At 43.4% G+C, this 26,707-nt stretch overlaps 1 protein-coding gene across 1 annotated transcript in view; it reads left to right on the forward strand.

Annotated features, from left to right (window-relative positions):
* Positions 1 to 26,707, forward strand: part of pinx1 (PIN2 (TERF1) interacting telomerase inhibitor 1) — a 105,553-nt gene that overhangs the window by 16,888 nt on the left and 61,958 nt on the right. Inside the window, exons 2-5 of the mRNA XM_084314570.1 lie at positions 5,746 to 5,855; positions 16,981 to 17,073; positions 21,999 to 22,092; positions 23,789 to 23,878. Of these exons, the coding sequence (XP_084170696.1) occupies positions 5,746 to 5,855; positions 16,981 to 17,073; positions 21,999 to 22,092; positions 23,789 to 23,878 (387 nt within the window). The remainder of the gene's footprint in view (positions 1 to 5,745; positions 5,856 to 16,980; positions 17,074 to 21,998; positions 22,093 to 23,788; positions 23,879 to 26,707) is intronic.

Genomic DNA, 26,707 nt, shown 5'->3' on the forward strand with positions numbered 1-26,707 from the left:
TCGGACCGACTGCCCACATACGCGGTCTATTTTATTTCAAGTCAGCAGCAGCACGGAGTATCGAGGGACTTATTTTATTTGGAATATATTAATGACTGTATACGCAAAAGTAGCCTAGTTTTAAGTAATACTATTATAAATCTACATGCCTTGAGGATGACATTCTTTATATAGCCTGCCTATCGATTGTTTTAAAGCTCAATAAACTATGACCGGAATTAATCTCATTTGTCCGGTAGATTGAAATCTTGCAGGTCACGGAGACCGGCAACAATTTTTTCTAACGGAAACCCTGACACACACACACACACACACACACACACGTGCATTCAGTTAAGTTGGAATATGACTGTAACGGGGAACAAACTTAACTTTTTGACTTACCAGCCATTTGGCTGGTAGATTTTTAAAAGTACCAGCCAGGCAGATTTTTTACTAGCCAAAAATTATAAATAGCTTTTTAGTATATCGCCATGTGTTATTATTACATATAATACTCTCATATGCTATTTTCAATTAATATCATAAACAACATAAGGAATATTAGCATAATTGAGTGGACTGAAGGAATGAGTCAGCGTTAATAGTTTTAAATGCAAATAATTTATTGAAACATAGAAGTGGGGTCGGGACACACACACACACTGTGTTTCAACTCACCACCCCCGCATCATATTGTAGTCTGTCTTCAAACTTCCACTCCTCTCGAAACTTTTTTATATTTGAATATCAACATTATCTGTCCATCCTCAGTAATCCTCAGTTTACTATAATATACTCCTGTCCTGAGTCCTGACTAGTGACTCCGTCGTCTTTCCAAACGCGCGCACACACACACACAGGGAAGGGGAGAGTGCCCCCCCCCCCCATTTCCCTTTCCTCAGTGCTGTTCACTGTGGCTCTGCCTCGTCTGATCATCAGGATTAGCTTGTTAGCTTACGTTAACGTTAGGGATGCCCCGATCGATCGGCCACCGATCGTTATCGGCCGATAATCAGTATAAATATGCGATCGGTGATCGGTGATAATGTTTTATTTTCACCGATCGTCAAACCCGATCACTCGCTGTCGCTGAGTTCTGTCTCAGACACCGGTGGTGCGGCGTCTGCTCTCGAGTCCAGCCCCTCCTGCATGTAAACACGGGTCTAGTCTAGTGAGACACGGGAGGACGGCGTGTCGGCGTCTCCCTGAGCTAACGTTAGCTTAGCTACCGTTACAAAATGACCCAGTCAACTATTCACTTTTAGTTTAATACATGATGAGGCATTGTCTAACCGAACGGTATCTAGCCGGCCAGCTACCGATAGCTCCTGACATCAACAAACGCTCCACAAAGTCTAGTAGGTAGGTATGATACCTGTTAGCTGTTAGCTGTTAGCTCACGTTAGCGCAAGTTAGTTCACTGTTAAAAACGAAATGTCCCATTGAACTAAATAATTCACTGAGGCGTTGTATTAACGTTATATGTCCGGCTAGCAGTAGCTACAGATAGCTCCTGATATCAATGTCTTATAACACTGATTCGATGCGTATTCGAGCTGAGGGCTTGCTGAGCACAGTTAAGTAACGTTATACCAATAGGGTCCAGGTGCAGCGCCGGAGAATCCTGGCCGTAGCTCGAGGCTACTCGAGTATAGGTCCAGCTGCAGCTCCGGAGAATCCTGGCTGTAGCTGGAGGCTACTAGAGTACACACAGACATTGGAGCTTGTTGCGTGGTGGCGATGTCTCGCAGATAATACAAGTACAAGTCTAATTATATAATATATATATTTTATATAAAAAAAAAATTATATAAAATAAATTTTAATTTCTTTTAATCAAAAACGATCGGTATCGGATCGGTATCGGCCGATATGGCTCACGACGATCGGTGATCGGTATCGGTGGCAAAAAACGTGATCGGGGCATCCCTAGTTAACGTTGTAGTGATTGGTACATAAACGTTCATTTCGGGCGATGTGGGCATAAAGGAATGGCGACGGTGCAAAGCATGTAGCTGCATTGGACTCGTTGTGAGAAGAAAAAAAATCACAGACTTATTTCGCGTCTGTAGGCGCACTGCTGTGTTAACGCTGCTGTGTTGACGCTAGGGCTGGGCGATATGGAAAAAAATCATATCGCGATAACGATATGATAATTTTATTTTATTTCTCGATATCGATAATTATCGAATTGTTATAAGTATAAAAAATCTTTTTTTTAACAACAGATGTATGTTTATTTTGCAGCAATTCTTTGTCATTGCCGCCATCTTTAGTGTTACATCCCCTCACACTCCAGTTCTCAGGCTGCAGCTGGTTTAAAAGCTAAAGTAAACCGGCTTCTCTGCTGGCTGTGGCTCCAGAGGAGTTGAACAGTTCTGGCTCTGCTAGTTTATTTTCGATCTTTTGGCGCTTTTTTGTTGGACAAACCACCGCACATGTGCACTGTGACTCGTGACTGGAGTCTAGTTCTGCTAGCACACATAGCCTACTGTGTACAGACGGTTTCAAAATGTATTTTAAATTAGAAAGCAAACAAAATAAATGGACAAGAGAAAAAGAAATCTGAATTTGGTCAGTATTGTCATTTGGACAAGCAAAGCCATTACTTTAAGTTGCAGGCAAGAAAGACAAGTCTGTCCACTGTCTCTGGTTTTAAAACTGCCCTGTTGCAGGTAAAAAAAAAAGAAGAAAAAAAAAACGATTTTTTTTTAATTTCGATATTCGATATCGACTATTAACACTTTGGCTGCCATGGGTTAAATTAATGATATACCATAGATTGCCAGCGCTATTTGTCTATGGAGAACGTCCCCTTCTTTGCAGGGCTATAACTTTTTAAATTCTATTGCTACATTGCCATTATTAGGGCCCATTCAAAGTCCTATATGTATTGTTCATTGTGTAGCAACGTTAAACTTTTTCATTCACATATTCATAGTAAAGTATGGTCTAATGTATAAGTATGTTTTCATCTCTTTCTGCAACTTTCTCCAGAACGTGATATATAGCCCCAAATGCATTATATTGATGATGAAATACAGTTTGATGGCAATCAGCGCGATATAAAAAATTCCAACTAGACGTACTTCTAGAAGTTACTACACGTCATCTGATGTTGACCGGATGGGCGAGGGGGCGTTTATAATTCCGTGGGCAGCGTTATACCAATCATCTAATGTGGGTCAAATGTTGATAAAAGCAGTTAGTATCGAAGATGGTAACGTTACACGCTGAAACTCACCCCAGTCTCCGCGCGCCGTTGGGCGATCATCGTCGAGTAGAAATTTTATCATTATGGGATATATTATTACCCGGTCCATCTCCAGCTTGTATAATGGTATATACGTCCAAATCATGTTGTTTATCGAGTTATTGGCAATCGATCGCTATGTAGAGTGACGAGCTAGAGTGCCGGAACCTATCCCGAGTGGCCGGAAGCAATAGGGCCGACCAGCAAAACCTCTACTGCGCTTCCTGTTAAGCAGTTGCGCCGATCGGCCACCAGATGGCGCTCCTGAACCGCCAGAGAGCTCAGTGGGTCCTGCTGGTGAATCTCAGGCCAGCGGAGGGGGAATATGAATCCGATTCCAGATTTTTGAAATATTGATATAAGGACGCTGTACAGCGTCCCCCGGCAACTTTAGCATCGCCAGCAAAGACGTTGTAAATCGTTTTTAGGCAGTCAAAGTGTTAAAATATATCGCGATATTTATCGTTATCGTTATATCGCCCAGCCCTAGTTGACGCTGCTGCTCTGTTTTCAAGAAAGTGAAACACTGAGTGGGCGGATATCATATGACTCGCGGAGTTGCTAGAGGGTTTTTCAAAATAAGAGTATCATATGAACCTGAACGTTGCTAGCTGCCGGAGCCCAGATATTATGACTGGAGCTGCGCTTGGGGCGGCAATGAGACCCGCACAGGATTTTCAAAATAAGAGTATCGATATGAACTACACGCCAGCTGGCGAGCAGACTATTATTTTTAGCCGCCAGACGGTAAATCTACACGCATTTGGCGAATGGCGTCTAGTTATTTTGTTCCCTGGACTGTAATACAAACAGTTCAGTTTGTCAGGTACATGCAACACAGATTACAGTGTTTACATCTGTCTGCTTGAGAAAATACCATGTTCTGCAATAAAAATTATTGAAGTGAGATGAACAGACTAAACTTTATTTTAGATAAAACATGTTGACAAAGTTTTACTTTGCAGTTGAAAAAAGGTAATAAATTAAATTTGATAAAAATGCGTTTCCCACAACTTTGTAGGTTAGTCTGGTGGTTAGCTGGTTTAATAATAATAATAATAATAATAATAATAATAATAATAATAACTGGATTTTTCGAAGTCTTTATTTGGCATGGTTTGTAGGTTAGTGTGGTCGTGGTTAGCTGGTTTGTAGGTTAGTTAATAGTGTGGTGGTTAGCTGGTTTGTAGGTAAGTGTGATGGTTAGCTGGTTTGTAGGTTAGTGTGATGGTTAGCTGGTTTGTAGGTTAGTGTGATGGTTAGCTGGTTTGTAGGTTAGTGTGGTGGTTAGCTGGTTTGTAGGTTAGTGTGGTGGTTAGCTGGTTTGTAGGTTAGTGTGATGGTTAGCTGGTTTGTAGGTTAGTGTGGTGGTTAGCTGGTTTGTAGGTTAGTGTGGTGGTTAGCTGGTTTGTAGGTTAGTGTGGTGGTTAGCTGGTTTGTAGGTTTGTGTGGTGGTTAGCTGGTTTGTAGGTTAGTGTGGTGGTTAGCTGGTTTGTAGGTTAGTGTGGTGGTTAGCTGGTTTGTAGGTTAGTGTGGTGGTTGGCTGGTTTGTAGGTTAGTGTGGTGGTTAGCTGATTTGTAGGTTAGTGTGATGGTTAGCTGGTTTGTAGGTTAGTGTGGTGGTTAGCTGGTTTGTAGGTAGTGTGATGGTTAGCTGGTTTGTAGGTTAGTGTGGTGGTTAGCTGGTTTGTAGGTTAGTGTGGTGGTTAGCTGGTTTGTAGGTTAGTGTGGTGGTTAGCTGGTTTGTAGGTAGTGTGATGGTTAGCTGGTTTGTAGGTTAGTGTGGTGGTTAGCTGGTTTGTAGGTTAGTGTGGTGGTTAGCTGGTTTGTAGGTTAGTGTGGTGATTACCAAAATAATAGTTAGTTGCTTGCAGCCCTAGTAGTCGGACAGACGCACCGTGTCAATGTAGCCGTATAATGTTAAAGATCAAAAGTACACGCTCTCTACAGTCATTTTGTAAAATGTCCAGTGTCACCAGTAATACCGCGTCTATACTTTCCGTAGCCGCATTTCTGGCAAGACGCTCTCTGATTGACCGACGCCTGTTTCTACACTGGTTAAGCTTAGGCACTCTTTCGAAGTTGGTTAAGGTTAGAGTTAGTCTTAGAGCGTGACGGCAAGTTCTTTCGACGGTTAAGCTTAGGCACTCTTTCGAAGTTGGTTAAGGTTAGAGTTTGTCTTAGAGCATGGCGATAGAACGCCAGGTAGTTTGCAGGCTGTTTGACGCGGAAATGGGCAAAGACACGGCTCGTCACGCGATTGGACAACAGTGGCCAATCGGAGAGCGTCTGCCAGAAATGCGGCTACGGAAAGTATAGACGCAGTAATACCAGTGTTGTTGTGAGTTTATTAGTCATCACTGTGGCAACCCTAGTGTCTGAGTGAGTTTCTCAGTCCACCAGCCCCTGTGGCCAGTGGGTGATGAATGTAGTTTCCTGCCCTGTGTAGCCTACATGTTTTATGCAACATGTGGTACAAATACAACCTAATAGCTGCTCTCTCCCTTTAGCCCGGAGGAAACAGAAGTTGTCCGTGGACCCCAGGAACAGCGCCTGGAGTAAGGATGACTCCAAATACGGCCAGAAGATGCTGGAGCGAATGGGCTGGTCCAAGGGCAAGGTATGACCATTGAGGTGAAATGTCACCGGCTTTTAAGTTCCCCTGAAGCCTGTGTTGGGGGTACTAAGAATGCAATTAGTAGGCTATAGCCTGGTTTGACTCACATTTAGCCTACATAATACTATTTCAAACCAAAGGAGAGAAGGAGGATCATAAAGAACGGTAGGAATAGGACTACCTGATCTCTTTCTGGTTGATCAAACAAGTTGATATGGGTTCAATAACCCCAGCCTGGTATGGCCTCTGGTCAGACATGAACTCCAGGGGCTTGGTTCTGGTTGATGCCCCTCCCTCTGGCTGTTCCCTGCTGGCCTGGGGTCACGTCCTGTCTGGGGTCACGTCCTATCTGGGGTCACGTCCTATCTGGGCCGCCTCTATATTAAACGGAGCCGAAGAGTGCTTCCGCATTGGCGTTTTGCGCTCTGATTAGCCGCGACACGCTCCTCTAGCCAGGAATCGAAACTCCGTTTAAGCTCCAGAGAGTGAGGCTGAAAATCCACAGTTCTTGCCCCACTGATGGGAGCCGAATCCCGGATCCGAGTTTTCTGATGAATACCCCCAAAATATGGAGGTCCCGAACGCAATTAAGTATTGATTACGCCGTAACGAATCATTAAAAAAATATACCGTTAACTGGAGTATGTTGTTTCTTTACATATATGTTGGATTATAGAATTGGTTTGTCATGACAATCCAATAAAAAATCGCGATTTACCCGGTGGCTACAACAACACACATCATTGTTTACAATGAACGGTGGGGCTAATCGACACGGACGCGTTAAACTAACCTAAAGTTAGTTGTTCACCAACAATCTACAGACACAAACAGACACAGAACCGGACTGTTATATTAAATTAATTGATTGCTGTTTAACGCGTCCGATTATTCCCATCATGTCACTGCCATTGGCTCCGCGCCATGCTCTCTCACCGGCCGTCTTACCCCACGGACGCGCGTTCGTCCTCGTCATCGCCATCGGTCAACCGCCGCCGCCACCACCTAAGTGGGAGCACCGCGCGCCCCAGCCCAGCCCCACCGTTCATTGTAAACAATGATGCATGTAGTTACTGTGTGGCTCTCTCTCTCTCTCTCAGGGTGCTGGGAGTGAGATTGACGTGAGCGGAGGTGGTTGTGGAGCTTTCTTCTATTTTTCCCCTTTTTTTGGTTTCTTATTTTTCCGTTTCTTTTCTATGTGCACAGTGAGGTGTGGTTTTATGGGTTAATTTTCCTATCAGGGTAACTGGTGCAAGTGTACAGTGTTGGAGGCGAGTGTATTGTTTGGTGAGTGGAGGCGGTGCGCTGCAGGCCGGTGACATGGCCTCGCAGGCAGCAGGACCTGAGTCGGTGTCGCTCAGACACGGGGTGAGGTGTGTGCCCGAGGGAACTGCTACGGTGGAAGAGGTTTTGAAGGCTGTCGGCGAGCAGGTAGGATGCGAAAATCTCGCTTATGCATCGCGGATGAATAAGGCTGTGGTGGTTTTTTTTGAAAAAAGAAAGTTTGGTAAGCAAAGTAATTGCGAGTGGCATTTGGGCTTGTGGCTGTATCGCCGCTGTCGGCTCCCGCTACGAGGGTAGTCGTGTCTAATGTACCTCCATTTATCAAAGACGAGGCTCTGTCGAGGGAACTGATTCGCTTCGGGAGGTTTGCGAGTGGATTCAGACCTATTGCTCTTGGGTGTAAGGAACCTGGGCTGAAACATGTACTCTCGTTGCGTAGGCAAGTGTTTATGTATTTGAAAAGCGCAGACCAATCGTTAAATGCTAGTTTCACTGTGAAGTTTGGGGAGAGCTTGTATGCTGTGTATGCGAGCACCGACAGCTTGCGCTGTTTTGAGTGCGGGGATATAGGACATAAGCGATTCGCTTGTCCACATCCAAAACGCACAGCGGGAGGGGCATCGCGTCAGCCAAGTAAAAAAACAGTAGAGGTTAATATGGTAAACACTGCAGAGCAACAGGCAGATACAGGGGGAGTGGAGGAAGTTACTGAGACAGAGGGGCTGGTGCTGGAGGGATAAGCTGTAGGAGGAGTAGAGGGTGATAATGGGACAGGAGCTGGTGGTGGAGGGAGAAGCTGTAGGAGGAGGAGAGGGTGATACTGAGACAGAGGAGCTGGTGGTGGAGGGAGAAGCTGCAGGAGGAGTAGAGGGTGATACTGAGACAGAGGAGCTGGTGGTGGAGGGAGAAGCTGCAGGAGGAGTAGAGGGTGATAATGGGACAGAGGAGCTGGTGGTGGAGGGAGAAGCTGCAGGAGGAGTAGAGGGTGATAATGGGACAGAGGAGCTGGTGGTGGAGGGAGAAGCTGCAGGAGGAGTAGAGGGTATTAATGGGACAGAGGAGCTGGTGGTGGAGGGAGAAGCTGTAGGAGGAGTAGAGGGTGATACTGAGACAGAGGAGCTGGTGGTGGAGGGAGAAGCTGCAGGGCCAGGGAGTAAGCATGCTCCCGAAACGGGTGCACAGCCAGGGCCGGTGCTAGGTTCATCAGATGGAGGGGGGCCCCTTTCCCCGTGGTTGTAGGGGGGAATGAAGCTGACGCAGATGCCAGTGGTGGTGTGGAGAGAGGGGGGGGGCAAAGTGTTGGAGGGGGGGGGGGGGTCAGAATGGGAAGGAGAGTGAAGTTGAGGGGAGCACACTGGTGGATGAGGAGGGGATGGATTTAGAGGGGGGTGCTAAGGAGAGGGAGAGTGGGTCTGAGGAAGAGGCATTGGTATCTGGTGATGGGAGTGAGGATTTTGAAAAGGAGGAGATGTATACTGCAAGGGAGCTCACCCGGTTTCTTAGGGAAACCAAAAACAGGAAAAATGTTCCATTGTGATGTTTTTTCCCAGATCAAGAAACGTTTTTAAGGTCTGTGATACATGCTAACAAGGTCACAGGTGGGGGATTAATGATGACACCCAGGAGGAAGTTCCGACTGAATAAGTGGGCTACTAATGTCAGGAAAAGAATGTCATCAAATACAGATGTATAAACTGTATGGTACACATCTGCTGGTGGGTTTCTTTTTCTGGTTCTTGTTCTCTGTTTTCTCCCTCTTTTTTCACATGGAAGTTCTTCGGATAGGCTCCCTTAATATTAATGGTGCTAGGGATGGTGTGAAAAGGGGGCTGTTTTCTAATTATGCAAAACAGAAAAATGTTAATGTTATTTTTGTACAAGAGACTCATAGTGATGTGGGTAATGAGGTTGACTGGGGACTCAGTTGGAGGGGGGGATTGGTGATGAGTCATGGCACTAATAATAGTGCAGGGGTGGCTGTCCTGTTCTCTCCTGGACTCTCCTGCTAGTACTGTAGCTTTTCTCAAAGACTATCCGATGCTAGCTACTAGCCAGGCTCCAAGCGAAGCTGCCAGGACGGCGGCCCTCTCCAGCTCACGACTCAACCATGGAAATATAGCTGCAACCCGGAGCAGAAAGCGCTCTGCCCTGTTTGCTCTCGCATCGCCAAATTCCCCAGACTCACGCGATGGGTCCGACTCCCCAAAGTTTAAACGTCCTCGCCTGCGGTGCTCTGCAGCCCATGCCAGTACGATCATTCAAACGGCGAGTGTTATCGATAGAAATGCCGCTGTGAACGAGCCCCTCCACACGGCGCTGCTGCCCGACCAACCGTCTAACCCCGCCAGCAATGCAGACGCTACTCCTGCGGCTTTTCACCATAGAAACCTGGCCATCTACGACGGGGAATGCATCCATGAACAGCCAGAGATCCTACTCATCGGAGATTCCATAACCAGGTTTTTGCAAATACCACACGGCATTACATATTGTTTTTCCGGTTTTAAAAGTTACTGACTTACTAGAGTGTACTCCCGAAATCATCGACAGATATCCGTCCGCCCACACCGTTATCATTCATATCGGAGCAAATTACGTAATGGCTAGACAATCCGCTAAACTCCAATCTGACTTTGAATCACTAATACTCACTATTGAAAGCCTGGGTAAAATATGCATTGTGTCTGGCCCCATTCCATCCATAGGTCGTGGATCTGAGCGATTTAGCCGTCTGTTCTGGCTGCACCAGTGGCTACAGACCTACTGTACTACTATAGGACTTTGCTATATAAATAACTTTGATCTACTCTGGTCCAGGAAAGACCATTACAGACCCGATGGCATCCATCCAAACATATCGGGGGTAAATGTGCTAATACATAACGTCATACAATGTGTAGCATCACTGGCCTGACAACCAACCATATCTAGCTCTGTAGACTATATACAGAAGCAGCCTAAGCTACAAAGAAACACGTTGAGTGTCATCCCGATTCTGATCACCAGAAGACTAATCAATTACTCATTATCGCGTCCCATATGTAAATCGAACCTTATCAATATCAGTATTCAACCACAGACTATCTCACGCCCCACTACAGAACCCGTACAGCTAAAACTAGCACTGTTCAACGTTAGAGCGCTGAAACAAAAATCATTTCTGATAAATGAACTCATAGTAAAACATGGTGTACATTGTATGTTTTTAGTAGAGACATGGCTAGACAACATCACTGGTGTAGCAACACTGATTGAGACCTGCCCTTCCAATTTTAAATTCTATCAATCAAACAGACAGAGTGGGAGGGGAGGCGGAATAGCAGCAATCATCTCCACTCAATTTGTGTGCAGTGATATTGACCTGGGAAAATTTTTATCATTTGAATACCTTGCTATTGTATTGAAAACAGAAATGCCAGTAGTATGTGTGACATTGTATCGACCACCAAGGTACTCGCCACTCTTCATACAGGAATTTTCAGAACTCATATCGATCTGCATTACCAGGTATGATAGAATCATTCTTAATGGAGATCTAAACATTCATATCAACAAAAAGGATGACCCCAGGCGTTGCGAGTTTCTGAACCTACTGGACAGTTTTGGACTGATGCAACATGTTCACGAGGCCACCCACCAACATGGCAACACTCTGGACCTACTAATAACAACAGGGCTAAACATTGAGAATGTATCAGTAAAACAAATTCCAATTTCTGACCATTATTGTGTCTTCTATGGTACAAGCCTAATATTACATAAGACCAGAAGCGAATTCCTAGTTCACAGAAGGCTTCTGGACGCTAGAGCTGAAGCAAAATTCTCTAGTATGATGAAATCATATGACCAATGCAGTGAATCCTCCTTAAATCAGAAAGTGCAAAACTTCCACAGCACCTTGTCAACAGTGTTAGATACTGTTGCCCCTCTGAAGGTTAAAAAGGTAAAAACTGATAGAATCTCTCCATGGTTAAATAAAACCAATGTTAAAGATAACAAGAGAAAATGTAGGATAGCCGAGCGAAAATGGAGGAAATTCAAACTCACAGCTCACTTTAATTTATACAAAGACGCCATGGGCGCATACAATAAGGCAATACAACTTGCGAGAAAGGAATATGTTTCCAAAATGATCTCAGAAAATATGGGTAACTCCAGGGTACTTTTTTCCACCATCGACCGGCTGATTAACATGCCACCCCCCCATATACCGCAGCAATCAGCAACAAAATGTGAAGAGTTCGCAGTTTTCTTTAATGAAAAAATATCATTGATTAGAGCAAGCATTGCCTCTGATATAGATCTGGCTGTGAGTGGAAACCCACCTGAGATAACTATGGGGAAATTCACATGTATTACATTACCTGACCTCTGTAAGATTGTCTCTGAGTGTAATTCCGCCACCGCCTGCCTCGATCCTATACCAACAGCATTTCTCAAGCGGGTGTTCGATAGTGTCTCAAATCATGTCCTTGAAATCATAAATATGTCGCTTCAAACAGGCACTTTTCCAGATGCATTTAAAACGGCTGTAGTAAAACCACTACTAAAGAAAACAAACTTAGATGTAAACGAACTAAAAAGCTATAGGCCAATATCGAACCTTCCATTTATCAGCAAGATATTAGAAAAGATAGTCTCAGTACAAATAAACTCCTTTCTCAAAGATAATAACATCATGGAGGAATTACAATCAGGTTTCAGAACAAATCACAGCACTGAAACTGCCCTTACTAAAATAGTTAGCGACCTCAGGCTAAACTCCGATGCTGGCAAAGTCTCAATTCTTGTCCTATTGGACCTTAGTGCAGCGTTCGATACGATTGACCATAATATCTTGATCAGTCGTCTTGAAAGACTGGTTGGCTTTTCCGATCATGTACTAAATTGGCTCATAACATACATTAAGGGGAGAAGGTTCTATGTTAAGCTTGGAGACAATGTATCCGAGGAACATGACAGCAGCTTTGGAGTTGCACAAGGAAGCTGCCTTGGTCCATTACTCTTCTCACTATATATGCTGCCCCTCGGGGACATCATTCGAGACCACAATGTATGCTTCCATAGTTATGCTGATGATACACAACTATATATCTCCGCAGAACCAAATAACACTACAGCCATACAGTCCATTACAAATTGTCTGTTAGCAATAAACAAGTGGATGAACAATAACTTCCTAAAATTAAACGAAAGCAAGACCGAAATCCTATTGATAGGCCCAAAAGCGAAAAGGGAAGTGCTGTGTGAAAACCTGGGGAGTCTGTCATCCTATGTAAAGACTGAGGTTACAAGCCTAGCAGGGGAGGAAACTAACTTTTTGGCTTACCAGCCAACTGGCGAGTATCTGATTTTTTTTACCAGACAAACTGATTTTTTACCAGCCAAAAAAAATCGCTAATTGTGATAATTACTTCTTTGTATGTCTTCGTCTAAATTGATTTTCAATCATAGTAAATTCACACCGTGTCTCTACTCTTTAAAATATTTATTAGCATAAAACATTAATAACAGTCTCTACTCTTCACAATATTATCATACAACATGTATTAATCACACTGTCTCTACTCTTCAAAATATTAGGATATCACATATTAACATGAAAGAGGGAACTATTCTGGACTGGGTTGGGCTGAACTAGGCAGTGAAAGATGCTGGACTAGGTTGGACTGGGTTGGGCTGGTCTAGGTTGGACTGAGTTGGGCAGTGAAAGAACCAAGCATTTCACTGTAATGTAATAGCTAAATAAAACAACTTGACTTGTTACATTTGCACTCTGGTTGTATGCCAAATGTATTCTGGTTGTACTGTACTTGTGCTGTAAGATGACAATACATTGGAACCGAATCGACAACGCTAGGGGTTCAGCAGGTGTATTCTGAATGCCAAGTATGACAACATCACCGGTGTGAAGGGCATATGGGCGAGTGGTGATATGGGGGGGAAACCCGGTAATAATAAAATGTCACTCGGCTGCATTTAAGCAAAGCCGCTCAGTATAGTCCACTATGTTGAACGCGCGTTATGGTAGCTTGTTACATGCTAGGTAGCTAGCCGGCTAATGCTGGTTGACTTGTCATTCTCATCCGACTCGAAGGAGACGCGTCGCGTGCTGTTGTTCGCCCCCATGTCAGACCGCACTGATATCCGAAAGCGACGACTCTACATGCAATTATTTTCATCCACTGATGTGTTTTTGTCTAAGTTTGTCTACGTTGTCAAGCCGGTGGCAGGAGTCTGTAGGTCCGCGCGCAGTGATCTGTCCACTTCCCCTAGATGGGCGGCATCTTCTAGAAAATGAGTGTTCATTGGAGGAGCTTAGAGCGCATCTGTACAACGATGATGTTCATTGGTTATGGTTGGATTATTATGAGGCGCAAATGGGAGGAATCAAGGGGGGAGTCAGAGTTCGGCTTGTGCCAGTGAGCGAATCAGCAGATTGCAGAATGATTTTTTTTGTTTTGTTTTGTAATTACTAGTACTCGCCAGACTGGCGAGTGCTCTTCATGAATTACTCGCCAAACGTAAAAAATACTCGCATTTGGCGAGTAAAGTGGCCTAATTTCCTCCCCTGAATGAGAATATCAACAAACCTGTAGGGAACGTCACACTACTGTCCTGCCTCACTTCCAGTGATGAAGCTAAGCTATGCTAACGGAGCGACTGTTCCCTAAGCTAAATGCACGCACAGAGACAAAAAAGGTATGTATCTTCTTGTCTAACTCCAGGGAAGATGTTAAATAAGCTAATTTCCCTAAATGTTGGAGTTTTCCTTTAAGTTACAAGGTTGTGAGCGTTTTACTGAACTTTGTTTACGGGCAGGCTAAGTTAGCCATTTGGCTGACCCGTAGGAATATGATCAAGGGCGTTGGTCCTACGGAATCGGTGCCCACTGCCTATGTTGAGGGGTATGATTTCTGCACGCATTAGATTAGAGTTCATGTATTTCTCGCTGAGACATAATGTTGATTCGTTCGTGAATGCTTGGGGATTGGGGAATGCAATGTGTACTGTGGGGGAGGAACATATGCATTTGAAGGTCAAGTGGGTTTTATGTGCTGAAGGAAGTTTTTGGGGTGTGTGGGTGAGTGTGTGGGTGTGTGTGTTGTTTTTATGAAGATGCCGTGAGATTTTTGTGTTTCTACTGACTGTTTTTAGTTGACATGTTTTAATAAAGAACATCAAAAGTCTCTGCTCCATCTCTCTCTCATCCCCTCTGCTATATGTCTCATCCCCTCTGCTCCATCTCTCTCTCATCCCCTCTGCTACATGTCTCATCCCCTCTGCTCCATCTCTCTCTCATCCCCTCTGCTCCATGTCTCATCCTCTCTGCTCCATGTCTCATCCTCTCTGCTCCATGTCTCTCCCATCCTCTCTGCTCCATGTCTCTCCCATCCTCTCTGCTCCATCTCTCTCTCATCCTCTCTGCTCCATGTCTCATCCTCTCTGCTCCATGTCTCATCCTCTCTGCTCCATGTCTCTCTCATCCTCTCTGCTCCATCTCTCTCTCATCCTCTCTGCTCCATCTTTCTCTCATCCTCTGCTCCATCTCTCTCATCCTCTCTGTCTCCATGTCTCTCTCATCCTCTCTGCTCCATCTCTCTCTCATCCTCTCTGCTCCATCTCTCTCTCATCCTCTCTGCTCCATCTCTCTCTCATCCTCTCTGTCTCCATGTCTCTCATCCTCTCTGCTCCATCTCTCTCTCATCCTCTCTGCTCCATCTCTCTCTCATCCTCTCTGCTCCATCTCTCTCTCATCCTCTGCTCCATGTCTCTCTCATCCTCTCTGCTCCATGTCTCTCTCATCCTCTCTGCTCCATCTCTCTCTCATCCTCTCTGCTCCATGTCTCTCTCATCCTCTCTGCTCCATCTCTCTCTCTCATCCTCTCTGCTCCATCTCTCTCTCATCCTCTCTGCTCCATCTCTCTCTCATCCTCTCTGCTCCATGTCTCTCTCATCCTCTCTGCTTCATGTCTCTCATCCTCTCTGCTCCATCTCTCTCTTATCCTCTCTGCTCCATCTCTCTCTCATCCTCTCTGCTCCATCTCTCTCATCCTCTCTGCTCCATGTCTCTCTCATCCTCTCTGCTCCATGTCTCATCCTCTCTGCTCCATCTCTCTCTCATCCTCTGCTCCATCTCTCTCTCATCCTCTCTGCTCCATCTCTCTCATCCTCTCTGCTCCATCTCTCTCATCCTCTCTGCTCCATGTCTCATCCTCTCTGCTCCATCTCTCTCTCATCCTCTGCTCCATCTCTCTCTCATCCTCTCTGCTCCATGTCTCTCTCATCCTCTCTGCTCCATGTCTCATCCTCTCTGCTCCATCTCTCATCCTCTCTGCTCCATCTCTCTCTCATCCTCTCTGCTCCATGTCTCATCCTCTCTGCTCCATGTCTCTCTCATCCTCTCTGCTTCATGTCTCTCATCCTCTCTGCTCCATCTCTCTCTCATCCTCTGCTCCATCTCTCTCTCATCCTCTCTGCTCCATCTCTCTCTCATCCTCTCTGCTCCATCTCTCTCTCATCCTCTCTGCTCCATGTCTCTCATCCTCTCTGCTCCATCTCTCTCTCATCCTCTCTGCTCCATCTCTCTCTCATCCTCTCTGCTCCATCTCTCTCATCCTCTCTGCTCCATCTCTCTCTCATCCTCTCTGCTCCACCTCTCTCTCATCCTCTGCTCCATCTCTCTCTCATCCTCTCTGCTCCATCTCTCTCTCATCCTCTCTGCTCCATCTCTCTCTCTCATCCTCTGAGTCATGTCAGTAAATGGGGGTAAATATGTCCTATAATCAAATGGAATGGGCAGCTGTCTTAACCCTTTCACCACCACACTACTAAATGGTTAATCCGTTCACTGTGACAATACAGAAGGTTAACCCTCTCACTGCCACACTACAAAGGGTTAACCCTTTCACAACCACACTACAAAGGGTTAACCCTTTCACAACCACACAACAGAAGGTTAACCCTTTCACTACCACACTACAGGCGGTTAACAGTATGTAGTGTGGTAGTGGAAGGTTAACCTTCTGTCGTGTGGTAGTGAAAGGCCTAACAAAATTAATAGTTGGTTTCCGGTTGCCGACCGACCCTGCCGATTTAGGTGCGACCCAATATATTTTATGAGTTTTTAAAAAAAATTATATATATATATATATATTTTTTTTTTTTTTTTTTTTTTTTTAAATAAAGTTTCATAGAAATCTTAGTCAAACATTTAGTATTATGGATATTAAACATGCTGGCAGAGTACATGCATCCATGTTGTTGTGAACATTTTAATTAAATAAAGAAATTCCCTATCCATAGTCGCCGTGGGAAAGAATAAAATAAAAAAATTAAATAAAATAAATTCCCTACCTACCCATGGCCAAACTGACAACCAACAGGAAACCAACAATATATTTTACTTTGCCAAAGGGTTAAATATGTTTGCACCCATGTCTGAGGTCGTTCAGCTAATGTCGGCTACCAAATATTGCAGCTAATGCTAGCTACTGTTAACCAAATACCCATTACCCATCTGTGATGAACACTAGCTACTGTTAACCAAATACCCATCTGTGATGAACACTAGCTACTGTTAACCAAATACCCATCTGTGATGAACACTAGCTACTGTTAGCTGTAACAGTTGGTAGCTGACATAGCTGTAATGTTTGGGCTAGTCATGTTAATGCTAGCTAGCAGGAAAAGTCGACGCTTTGTATTGTGGGGTAGATCAGGAGGACTGAACTATGTTACCTATGGGGTAGACATATTTAAGATGTCTGCTGCTCATTGATGTAAATAATTGAGATACTGAGAATTGGTATCATAATATTATGTCTCATGTTGTCTTTTGAAGGGGCTGGGGAGGACTGAGCAAGGCTCCACAGACCACATCAGAGTCAAGGTGAAGAACAACCACATGGGTCTTGGAACCGCTGCTAGCCACGAGGTGAGGACACAGAACACACTTTCAGTAGGGTTGGGTACTGCTCACATTTGAACCGATACTGGGGTAACAGCAGTCGCATCTTTTCACCTGCGCAGCTCGATCTCTCAGTGGCGAGGAGTAACGTGTGGGAGGCTCATGCTGCCCCCGACACTTCCTGATTCTACTGCGCAGGCGCACCAACCGACCTGTAGGAGTCCCTGTCCACAACGCCCGATCCCCACCCATCAGTTTCCCACCCCCTAATACGGCCAATGTGTATTAGTACGGACGACCAGCTAAACTGAAAGCAAATGTGGAGCGCTGGGCTCGAACTGACGAGCCCAGTGTTTCCAGCATTTCGTGGCGAGCGCCTTGCCCACTACGCCACGTAGCCGCCCAACAAATTCAGATTTTATTTATTGTCAAAAGTATGCATAATGTTGTGTTAATTCCACAACAAGAGATATGTAATGTTAATTACCTGAAATTATTCAGTTTTTTGGGGGGGAAACCCTGCATATATCGGTATCGGTTGATATCGGTTGAAATCGGTATCGGAAATTAAGAGTTGGACAATATCGGTGTATCGGTATCGGTAAAAAAGCCAATATCGAGCATCCCTACTTAAAAGTACCGGATTCGGTACCCATCCCTAACATTCAGAGCTGTAACTAGTCATTATAACCACTGCTAGCCACGAGGTAAGCACACACAACCACCAAATACGTTGTCTACCAAAAGTGCCCGTTTGTACCAATGAAGCGGAAATCTCGCTCTGAAATCCCACAAGGCGTGAGTTTGTTGCAGGAAGTTGGAAGCTGTGGAGCATGGATGGTACATGCGTTACAGCAAAAAAGTTTGTTGTTGTGTTTGTGCATTTCCAAATTGTGCCAACAACATGTCGCCCACTTTGTGTAGCGTTAATAGACTATTGATACGGACATGCCGCTCCATGAGTGGAGAGACCTGTTACCAGAAAGGTAAAGAAATAACTACAATAACGTTCAGGTTTGTTCGACCCGTGAGATATAATCACAAAAATAATGTCCGAATTGTTCGCAAAGAATATTTTCAACAGCTTTGACAGAGGCTGGTGTGAGCTGGGTAGTGTAGTTTTATGAAATGTCGATGTCCATCGAAAGCCCTGAATCTCCTCTCTTATGACTACAAACACGAATGTCATTTCCTCAGGTTTCCGCCGGGATGCGCAGAGATATTTATACACATTCTTTCGCTAATAACACTTAAAATCATTGGTAAACAAAAACACATGTAGTGCTGAAAATATACACTTTGACTGCTATTTTGATAGGGTTAGGGTATTTACTCTTTGCTATATTTGAAAAAGAAATGCAACATTAGTTAGGGGGGGGGGGGTTAAGATGCATTCGAAAAATAGATTTCCCTAAACAGTTGTTCGAGCACTACTCCAGTCATTAATGCGAGTATTCGATCTGGGAACACATGACTCGTGCCCATCCCGACGCAGAACACACATTCAGGCCCCGTTTAGACGGAAACGCTAGCAGGTGAATCCGCAAAAATATTTTTTCGGATGTGCCTTTCGTTTATACGGAAACTGCGTTTTTACGGGGTGAAACCGCAAAAGAGTGAGACTACCTTCCAGGGTGGAATTCCTAGAAACGATAAACCTTTGCGCTCTCATCTAAACTGTCAAACCGCATAAAACGATGACGAAAGGGTTGTCAAGGCTCTCGTCGCGTGTACTGCTTACATCACAGGCATGCGTCAGTAGCCTAGAAGCGTAAACAAAGCATGTCTGATTCTATCCATGGCGATCACCTGAAGGCTACATTGGCAGTACTTTTAAATACACAAGAATCTGTCCCGCGGCGTGACTGGACCCACTGTCTGTGAGTGACTCTGCTTTGGTCCAATCACATTCCCCACCCACAGTCTGCGAATCAGAGGCAGAGTAGGGCGGGTCTTCACAGCACGTCATGTGACATATGCGCCAATCGTGTGACAGCGGGCCTCAGTCGTCTGGAGTCGTTACAGCCTCGTCTGCACGGAGAATTCCATCCCAAAACGATAGTCTAAACGCAAAATTAAAAGTGAAACCGTAAGACGACTTTTGCGGTTTCTGTTCAGACTCTCTCCGTCTAAACTTAGCCTCAGAGCTGTTCTGATCTGCACCCGGACTGCAAGTGATTCAAATAAGTAGTTATTAATTTCTTATAACAAGTGGTTATTCACACATGAGCCTATGTTTCCGACGCTCCGCAGCACTTTGCCATCAAAGAAGATCTGGGAACAGCTTAAAGCAGCTATGTAGAAATGTAACATTATAATTGTAATAGCTTGTTATGATTACCTTTTAAAAAAAAAGATGTGAACTTGATCGAAAATGTTTATGATAAAGCAGTGTGTCTCCGGATACCATAATGGTGGGAATTCTGCTTAATTGCCTTATGTCATTCAAATAATTACAATTTCATTGTTAGCTGACCTTAACGGTAAACAAATAAGGTTTTATTTATTTGCACAGTTTATTTATTTGCTAGTGCACAGAACCACACCGGAAAGAACACGATAGCAACATCCTCTTTACTACAGGAAGCAGTGGTTTCATGGAAATGTAAATGTAATTACCTTGAAGGGAAAAAAATGAACAGTTCTGAGGAAGTCGACGGCCTCCATGTTGTTAAAATGAACACTCCAAGCTATCAAAATGTATTAATAAATTGCACACATAGAAGCTTTAACTTTTGAAAACGCACGCACACACACACACACACACACACACACACACACACACACACACACACACACACACACACACACACACACACACACCACCTCTGGCAGCTGATGGTCAGTGATATTGTTCGTCTAGCGGTGCTGCATTTGAGTGCTACACAGATACCAGCCAACGGATCGTACGGTTCTGATTAGGGATGCTCCGATATTGATATCGGCCCCGATATGACTAAAATAGCTGGATCGGGTATCAAAAATAAAGATTATTTTTTAATATATAATAATATAATAATAAATAACAATTCAGTACATTTATATCTGTGTTAATTTGTTACATTTAGTTTCACTAAGTTAGGAAAGTAATGTTTTAAGTCGAGCCTGATGTTGCCTTGCACAAAAGAATGATCCCAGTCTCTTCCACACAGTGAGGCATTGATACAGTTTATTAATTGAACAATGGGTCGGATCGGATCGGTACTCTGATCGGTACTCTGTATCGGCCGATACCCAAAGCCCAGGTATCGGTATCGGGACTGAAAAAGTCGGATCGGTGCATCCCTAGTTTGTTCTGAATACACCGTTATTAAATAGACACTTTACATTTCGATGTCGAGTTCCCTTGTTACTTGTGTGTTAAACATTTAATAACTACTGAATAGGGTTGCACGGTATACCGGTATTGGTATAGTACCGCGGTACTAGAGTGTTCAAAATGATACTATACTGCGTTTGGGAAAAAACTGTACTTTTTTTGATTTATTCATTTATGCATGCGACTGCCTTCCTATTGGAGCACAGCGCTGCTGTCAGTGGTGACGTTGCGCTAGTTTACCGGAAGCAACCTTCTGGAATGAAGAACAACAAACTCTAGTTGAGACGGGAGCTGGCATGGCTTGTCCGGCGAGTGTTGGCATCGGTGGCATGACTGCAGTGCTGATAGGAGCTACTGTAGCACATAACGTTAGTTATCATAACCATCTGCAGTTGCAGTGGGGATCTTTGTTGATTGCCGTTGGCTGGCTAGCGCATTTTGCGTGGAGTGGACTCGGCTAGCGTTGGCTTGTATAGCTAGCGAGCTATGGTTCTGGTTGGGGCTGGCTGGCTGACGTTGGTCGATGGAGATCCTCGCTGCGATTGCAGATGGTTGTGGTGGCTGACGTTGCGTGCTGCGGTGGCTCCTGTCGGTGCTGTGGTCGTGTCGTTGGTGCCAACGTTCGTTGGATGGACTATGCTAGCTCTCGTGACTACAGTTCCTTATACGAGCGTTAGAAAATGTCCACAATGCTATTCGCAAGAATAGAAAATAAATTGAAAAGCCTAATAATAAGCTATACATAGCCTAAACTGCCGTGCTGAAAGCTAGTAAACACAGCATCCCCTGTTCCCTACCCACAACAGAAATTAATTGATGCACACGTGCATCTCATCTCTATGGCTTAGTCACAAACGTGATTTATACAGAGACATTTGACAATTGCCCATTAATGGTTCATACATACTGTATAAAGACAACAGAAATCTATTTTATTTTTGTTAAACAGCCTACAATATGACATAACCTAGTTCTAGAATTATGATAAGGCTATAATCAGTCTCACTCATCAAAATGTTTTCTAGGTAACTTATGGTATCTCAAACTAATTAGGCCCTCTGCTATGACAAATGTATAATAATACAACCATACTTTTTCTACCCCTTGAATTTTTTTTCACTACATACGTCTGCTGCATTTGGCTCACAGAGTGACTCCCCCACTCAGAAGCAACCTAACCTCCCAGCTTTTTTTTAGCAGCAAATTAAGTACACAAATGAGTCCAAAGATGATAAAAGGATCAACAGGGCAGTCGCAGAGTTCATCTGTATGGACCAAGTTCCAATATATATATATACAGTTGAGAAAGCTGGGTTCAGAAACCTTGTACAGCAACTGTTTAGAGTGCAAAAAAAGTTCTTCAGCATTTTGAATGCCATTGCTTTTAATTACATTTTATTTTATTCTTGTCATTGTTCATTGTTGTGTTTTAAAATAAAGAACAATAATGACATCTGAGAGTTTTTCCCTGATTTTGAGGAAAAGTATTGAAAGTATCAAAGTATCAAAATTGGTATAGTATCGAAACTAAAATGTTGGTATCGTGACAACCCTACTACTGAATGCTGTCGATATATATGGAAGGTTTTCTACTGGTTTCTTGGCACCTTGTGAATACCTGCTGTATTTACAGGACAACTGGATCGCCCATCAGGACGATTTCAACCAACTTCTGGCTGACCTGAACAACTTTCACGGTCAAAACGTCACAGGTGGCGAGAAGAAAGGTAAAACTAATTAAGTTGTCATATGATGTTCTCAAATCAGCGAGTGATGGTCTTTAATAATCGTGATTTCAGTATCAATCAAATAATTGTGATTATGATTTTTGACATCATCAAGCAGCCCTGCTGAACTGTATAGTATTTTTTGCTGGTACTCTTAATTTAGTGGGATTCAAACCTCTTATCCTAGCTGGCCCACTTCCTTGTCCTAAGAGTTGGAGTTGGCGCTGCACTGTCCGGCAGCGTGGCTACATGAGTAGAGCTCCGGACTCATGATCGGAAGATCACCGGTTTGAGCCCCGGTCAAGGCCGTTGTCGGAAAGTGGTGTTGGTGTCCAGCAGGGGGCACTCTGTCTTCTGGACTTGTCAGTAACAATGCCCCTGTTACGGTGATAGGGACACGTACAGCTGCGAGTGCCGTCCTTCGGATGAGACGCTAAACCGAGGTCCTGACTGAATTCGGTCGTTAAAGAACCCAGGACGCCTATCGTAAAGAGTAGGGGGTTCCCCGACGTTCCTGGCCAAATTCCCAGTCAGGTGTCTGACATCAAGGCCACCTAATCATCCCTTCCCCTTAATTGGCTGATGTCAATCCCTGTCTCCTGAGCCGTTCAGCCATTGGGTAGTGTGATGTGTGCCGGGTGCCAGTGTATGGCAGCCATTGAGCCTGCATAGCCCAAGGTTGGGTGCTACCAGTGGTGGTGAAGGAGGCAATTTCCCACCCTACATTGTGGGGAGCGCTTTGAGGGTATAGAAAAGCGATATATAAATATAATTAATTATTATTATTATTATTATTATTATTATTATTGCACTGTGGCCCCCGCTGCTCCTACAGTTAGGATGGGTCAAATGCGAGAATTACATTCCTGGTACAGTATGTGTAAATGTACTTGGCAAATATAAGAATATATCAAATATATTCCTTTCAATGTGATCCTCGATCAACAACAACACAGGACTGAACCCAGTGACTGTCACATGCACTTATCTCCGGTCGCCCAGTAGAGGGCGCCACAGTGCAACATTTAGAAGAGGATGTCCTGGAATAAAAACCACTGTCCGAAATTGTCAACAATGATGTCATCATGAAAGTACAGGAAAGGAATGCCTGATGTGTAATAATTCAGGGGCGTCTGACACAAAAAGGTGGAGACTAAATTAGTTCAGAGTTTGGACACAATGACACACTGTATATTATTATCACTCCAGGGCCCATGGCAGTGTTATTTAGGGCTGTGCCCTCTAGGGCTGCTCGACTATGGCAAAAATCATAATCACGGTTATTTTGCTCAATATTGAGATCACGATTATTTAACGTTTGAACTCGTTTGAAAACTTCATGCATTTATTGAACAATTTTTTTTTTAACAACTTGATTTCCTGGAATTTTAAATATAATTCAACTGAAAAACAAAAGCATGACCTGGCTAAAAGTCTATCTTGGAAGAAAGTAGTAATTGAAAATTACATTTCATTAGTTTCCCAGCCCTTCCCAACCCTTCTATAGCTAATTATTCATTTAATCAGTTGGTTTGGTCTTAGTCGACCAAAACCTTATTAGTCCCTTAGTTCTTTATTATTTTTTCCATGCTAAATCAATTAGTCAACAGAATCCTATGACTATTATTCAACTCAGAATAAAAAAGAAATAAAATGTATTTAAGTTTTTAATAATTGTTATTATTATTACATGCAGAAGCCCAACCGGATGACCAGCAAGGCTTTAGCTTGGAGGAAAAGTCCAAGACCTCCAAAAAGAGGGTCCATTACATGAAGTTCACTAAAGGTGAGTGCGTGTCTCGACCTGAGACACCTAGGAAGTGAGACCTTGGTTCTTCCTGGCTCCTTCTGGCGTCACCTCAGACCCGAGACACCTGGGAATTAATTTGAGTTGGATGCAAAAATTGCTCATGCCCGTTAAAGTAGAGGAGGTGCATTTGATTGTTTAGCTTTGCAACGTATTGGCATTTTAAACTCTGAATGTCACTCAGCTTTTTTAAATGTCATTTATGTCGACGTTCATACAATGAGGGCAAGCTAGGCTAGCGATTTGGCTAGTTTTGACATAAAAATTTAAAAGATAATAAATTTTACAATATAGAACTCGTCATTCCTGATATTTAAGCAGCTCTACATACAAGTGCGGCACATATGACAGTTTCAACGTGACTGCATCTGCTTGTCTAACTCCAGGGTAGATGGCAAATAAGCTAATTTCCAAATAAGTTAGCGTGTTCTTTTAAAATAGCCCCTTTTGCTTATGAGGACCTACCAAATGTCCCCACTAGTATTGTTCAACTATCCTTGTAGAGGCATTTGGTCCTCACACACACACACACACACACACAACCTCCTCTACCCCTCCTCCAGCCATGTGCCTTTGGCCCGGCACCCTTAACATGGATCAGCCAGTGCTGGGTTGGTTGGTTGGTCGGTCGGTCGGTCCAGTCAGTGCTGAGGCAGAGGAGCACGTTATTAATAACTCATCCCATCTACTCTCATTACTCCTTGACCCGTCAGGAAGCCAGGCTTTGCAAGTCTTGGCCAGAACACCAGATAGCCAGCAGGAGGAGGACATGTCTCAGGCCCACTGGAGACCATGAGGAATAACCAGTAGCAAAGCGTGCGTGTGTGTGATATGGTTGAGTGATTACAGGTGTGATAGTTTAATGAGATTAGCAGGGATTATCAATGCAGAAGAGTTATTGCAACCCGGGGTGATCGTGCCTTTCAGGTAGCTGCTCCCAAACTGTGGAACGCCCTCCCCTTCTCTCTGAGATCAATAGAGACATGCAACTTTTTTTTTAAACAGCTAAAACCGCTACTGTTCAGACAGGCGTTTGGCTAGTTTTATCTTGGTCTTATTTTGTATTTTCTAGTTGGTGTGTTTAATTGGTTCTATCCATTAATGATGTTGTTTGATGCTCTTAATTTCTTTTGATTGGAAAGCACTTTGTGATCCTGTATCTAGAAAGGCGCTATATAAATAACATGTACTTACTTACTTATTGTTAAGAATCCAAAGGAAAGTGCACACTGGATCATTATATGCTACAACACGGTGTGAAAGGACAATAAGTCCACAAGTAATTCACCTACCGTCCAACATTGTTTTGCAAACACAGCATAGTTTAATATATATAATAAAATATATTGTTTTAATGAAGTTTGTTATTATTCCTATATTTTGTGGCTAATAAATAGTTCATTCATATTTTGGACAGACCCACCAATATGTTACTGAACAGGATTTTCAAAATTCCTTTTGCACACACTTGGCAATGAATTAGTAGTGTGCTAGTTTATCGATGCTTTCGTAGTTATTGCAGTTTACAATTTTTAAAAGCTCTTTCATAGTGGTGTGACAATACACGATTTGATGACATGATACCGGGTTCACAATTTGATATTTCACAATATTTTCAACACAACTTTAATGGAAGAAAATGTATGATTGGAAAAACATTTAATTTAATTAAATGTATAAAGGTATAAAATGTGCAAAACAATGCCATTTTCCCCTCATATTTCCATTTCTTACTAAATGTTCTGTTATAGTAACACATCATAGCATCTTGTTTAAATGACAATTAAGTAATGGATTAGCTGACATGGCAATCAATTTGTTGTCTTAACAATGCATATTGTCACATGTTCTGATATTTTGATATCTTGACACACACTACTCTGGTCTCTTCCCTGTTGGGACAGCTTGCCTGGGAAAACAAAATATCTGTCCTTTTACATTACCTGGGAGCAGGGGTGTAAAAAGTACCCAGAAGTTATACTAAAGTGAACGTATGGGTACTGTCTCAAAATCGGACTCAAGTAAAAGTCAGAGTATCTGGCTAAAAACACACTTGAGTAAAAGTCAAAAAGTCCTACGTTTAAATGTACTTAAGTACTAAAAAGTAAAAGTACATTTTTTTTAAAGGGATAGACCAGGGGTCTCAAACTCATTCCATCGTGGGCCGAGTTTTCATTTGAACTATACATTGCACCAGGTGAGTTAGTTGAAGAGGTGAGCCAATTAGTGAAATCATCAGCTGGTAGGCTGGAATGAAACCAAGCATACACTCTGCCCACAATGGAATGTGTTCTGCGATAGACAATGCTGAAATGAAAGAACAGAGGACACTTTTTTTGCATTACAATTATTTAATGCACTATTTAATGCACTGAAGGTAAACTAACATGGACGGCATTAACATCACAGCATGAATAATATCACAATATTTAAGACAGAATACTGTAGTATCCTGAATAATATGACAATAATAAAAACAGAATGGTGTATCCTGAATAATATCACAATATTTGCACAGCATACTGGATTATCCTGAGTAATATCACAATATTAAAAGCAGAATACTGGAGTACCCTGAATAATATCACAATATTAAAGACAGAATACTGGAGTACCCTGAATAATATCACAATATTAACCACAGCATAATGCGGATCTGACTGTCTATTCTTCTGATAGCAGGTGTTTAATCAAAGATCCCCGCATTCTAGTCTTGCACAAGGACCAATCAGCATGGGTATGGGCGGGTTCATTTTCCATTGATGGGGATTTGATTGGCTGTTTACCTGCGGTCGCAGGATTAATAAC

The sequence above is a fragment of the Notolepis coatsorum genome (genome assembly GCF_963971535.1).
Source record: "Notolepis coatsorum genome assembly, chromosome: 5".
NCBI lineage: Eukaryota > Metazoa > Chordata > Actinopteri > Aulopiformes > Paralepididae > Notolepis > Notolepis coatsorum.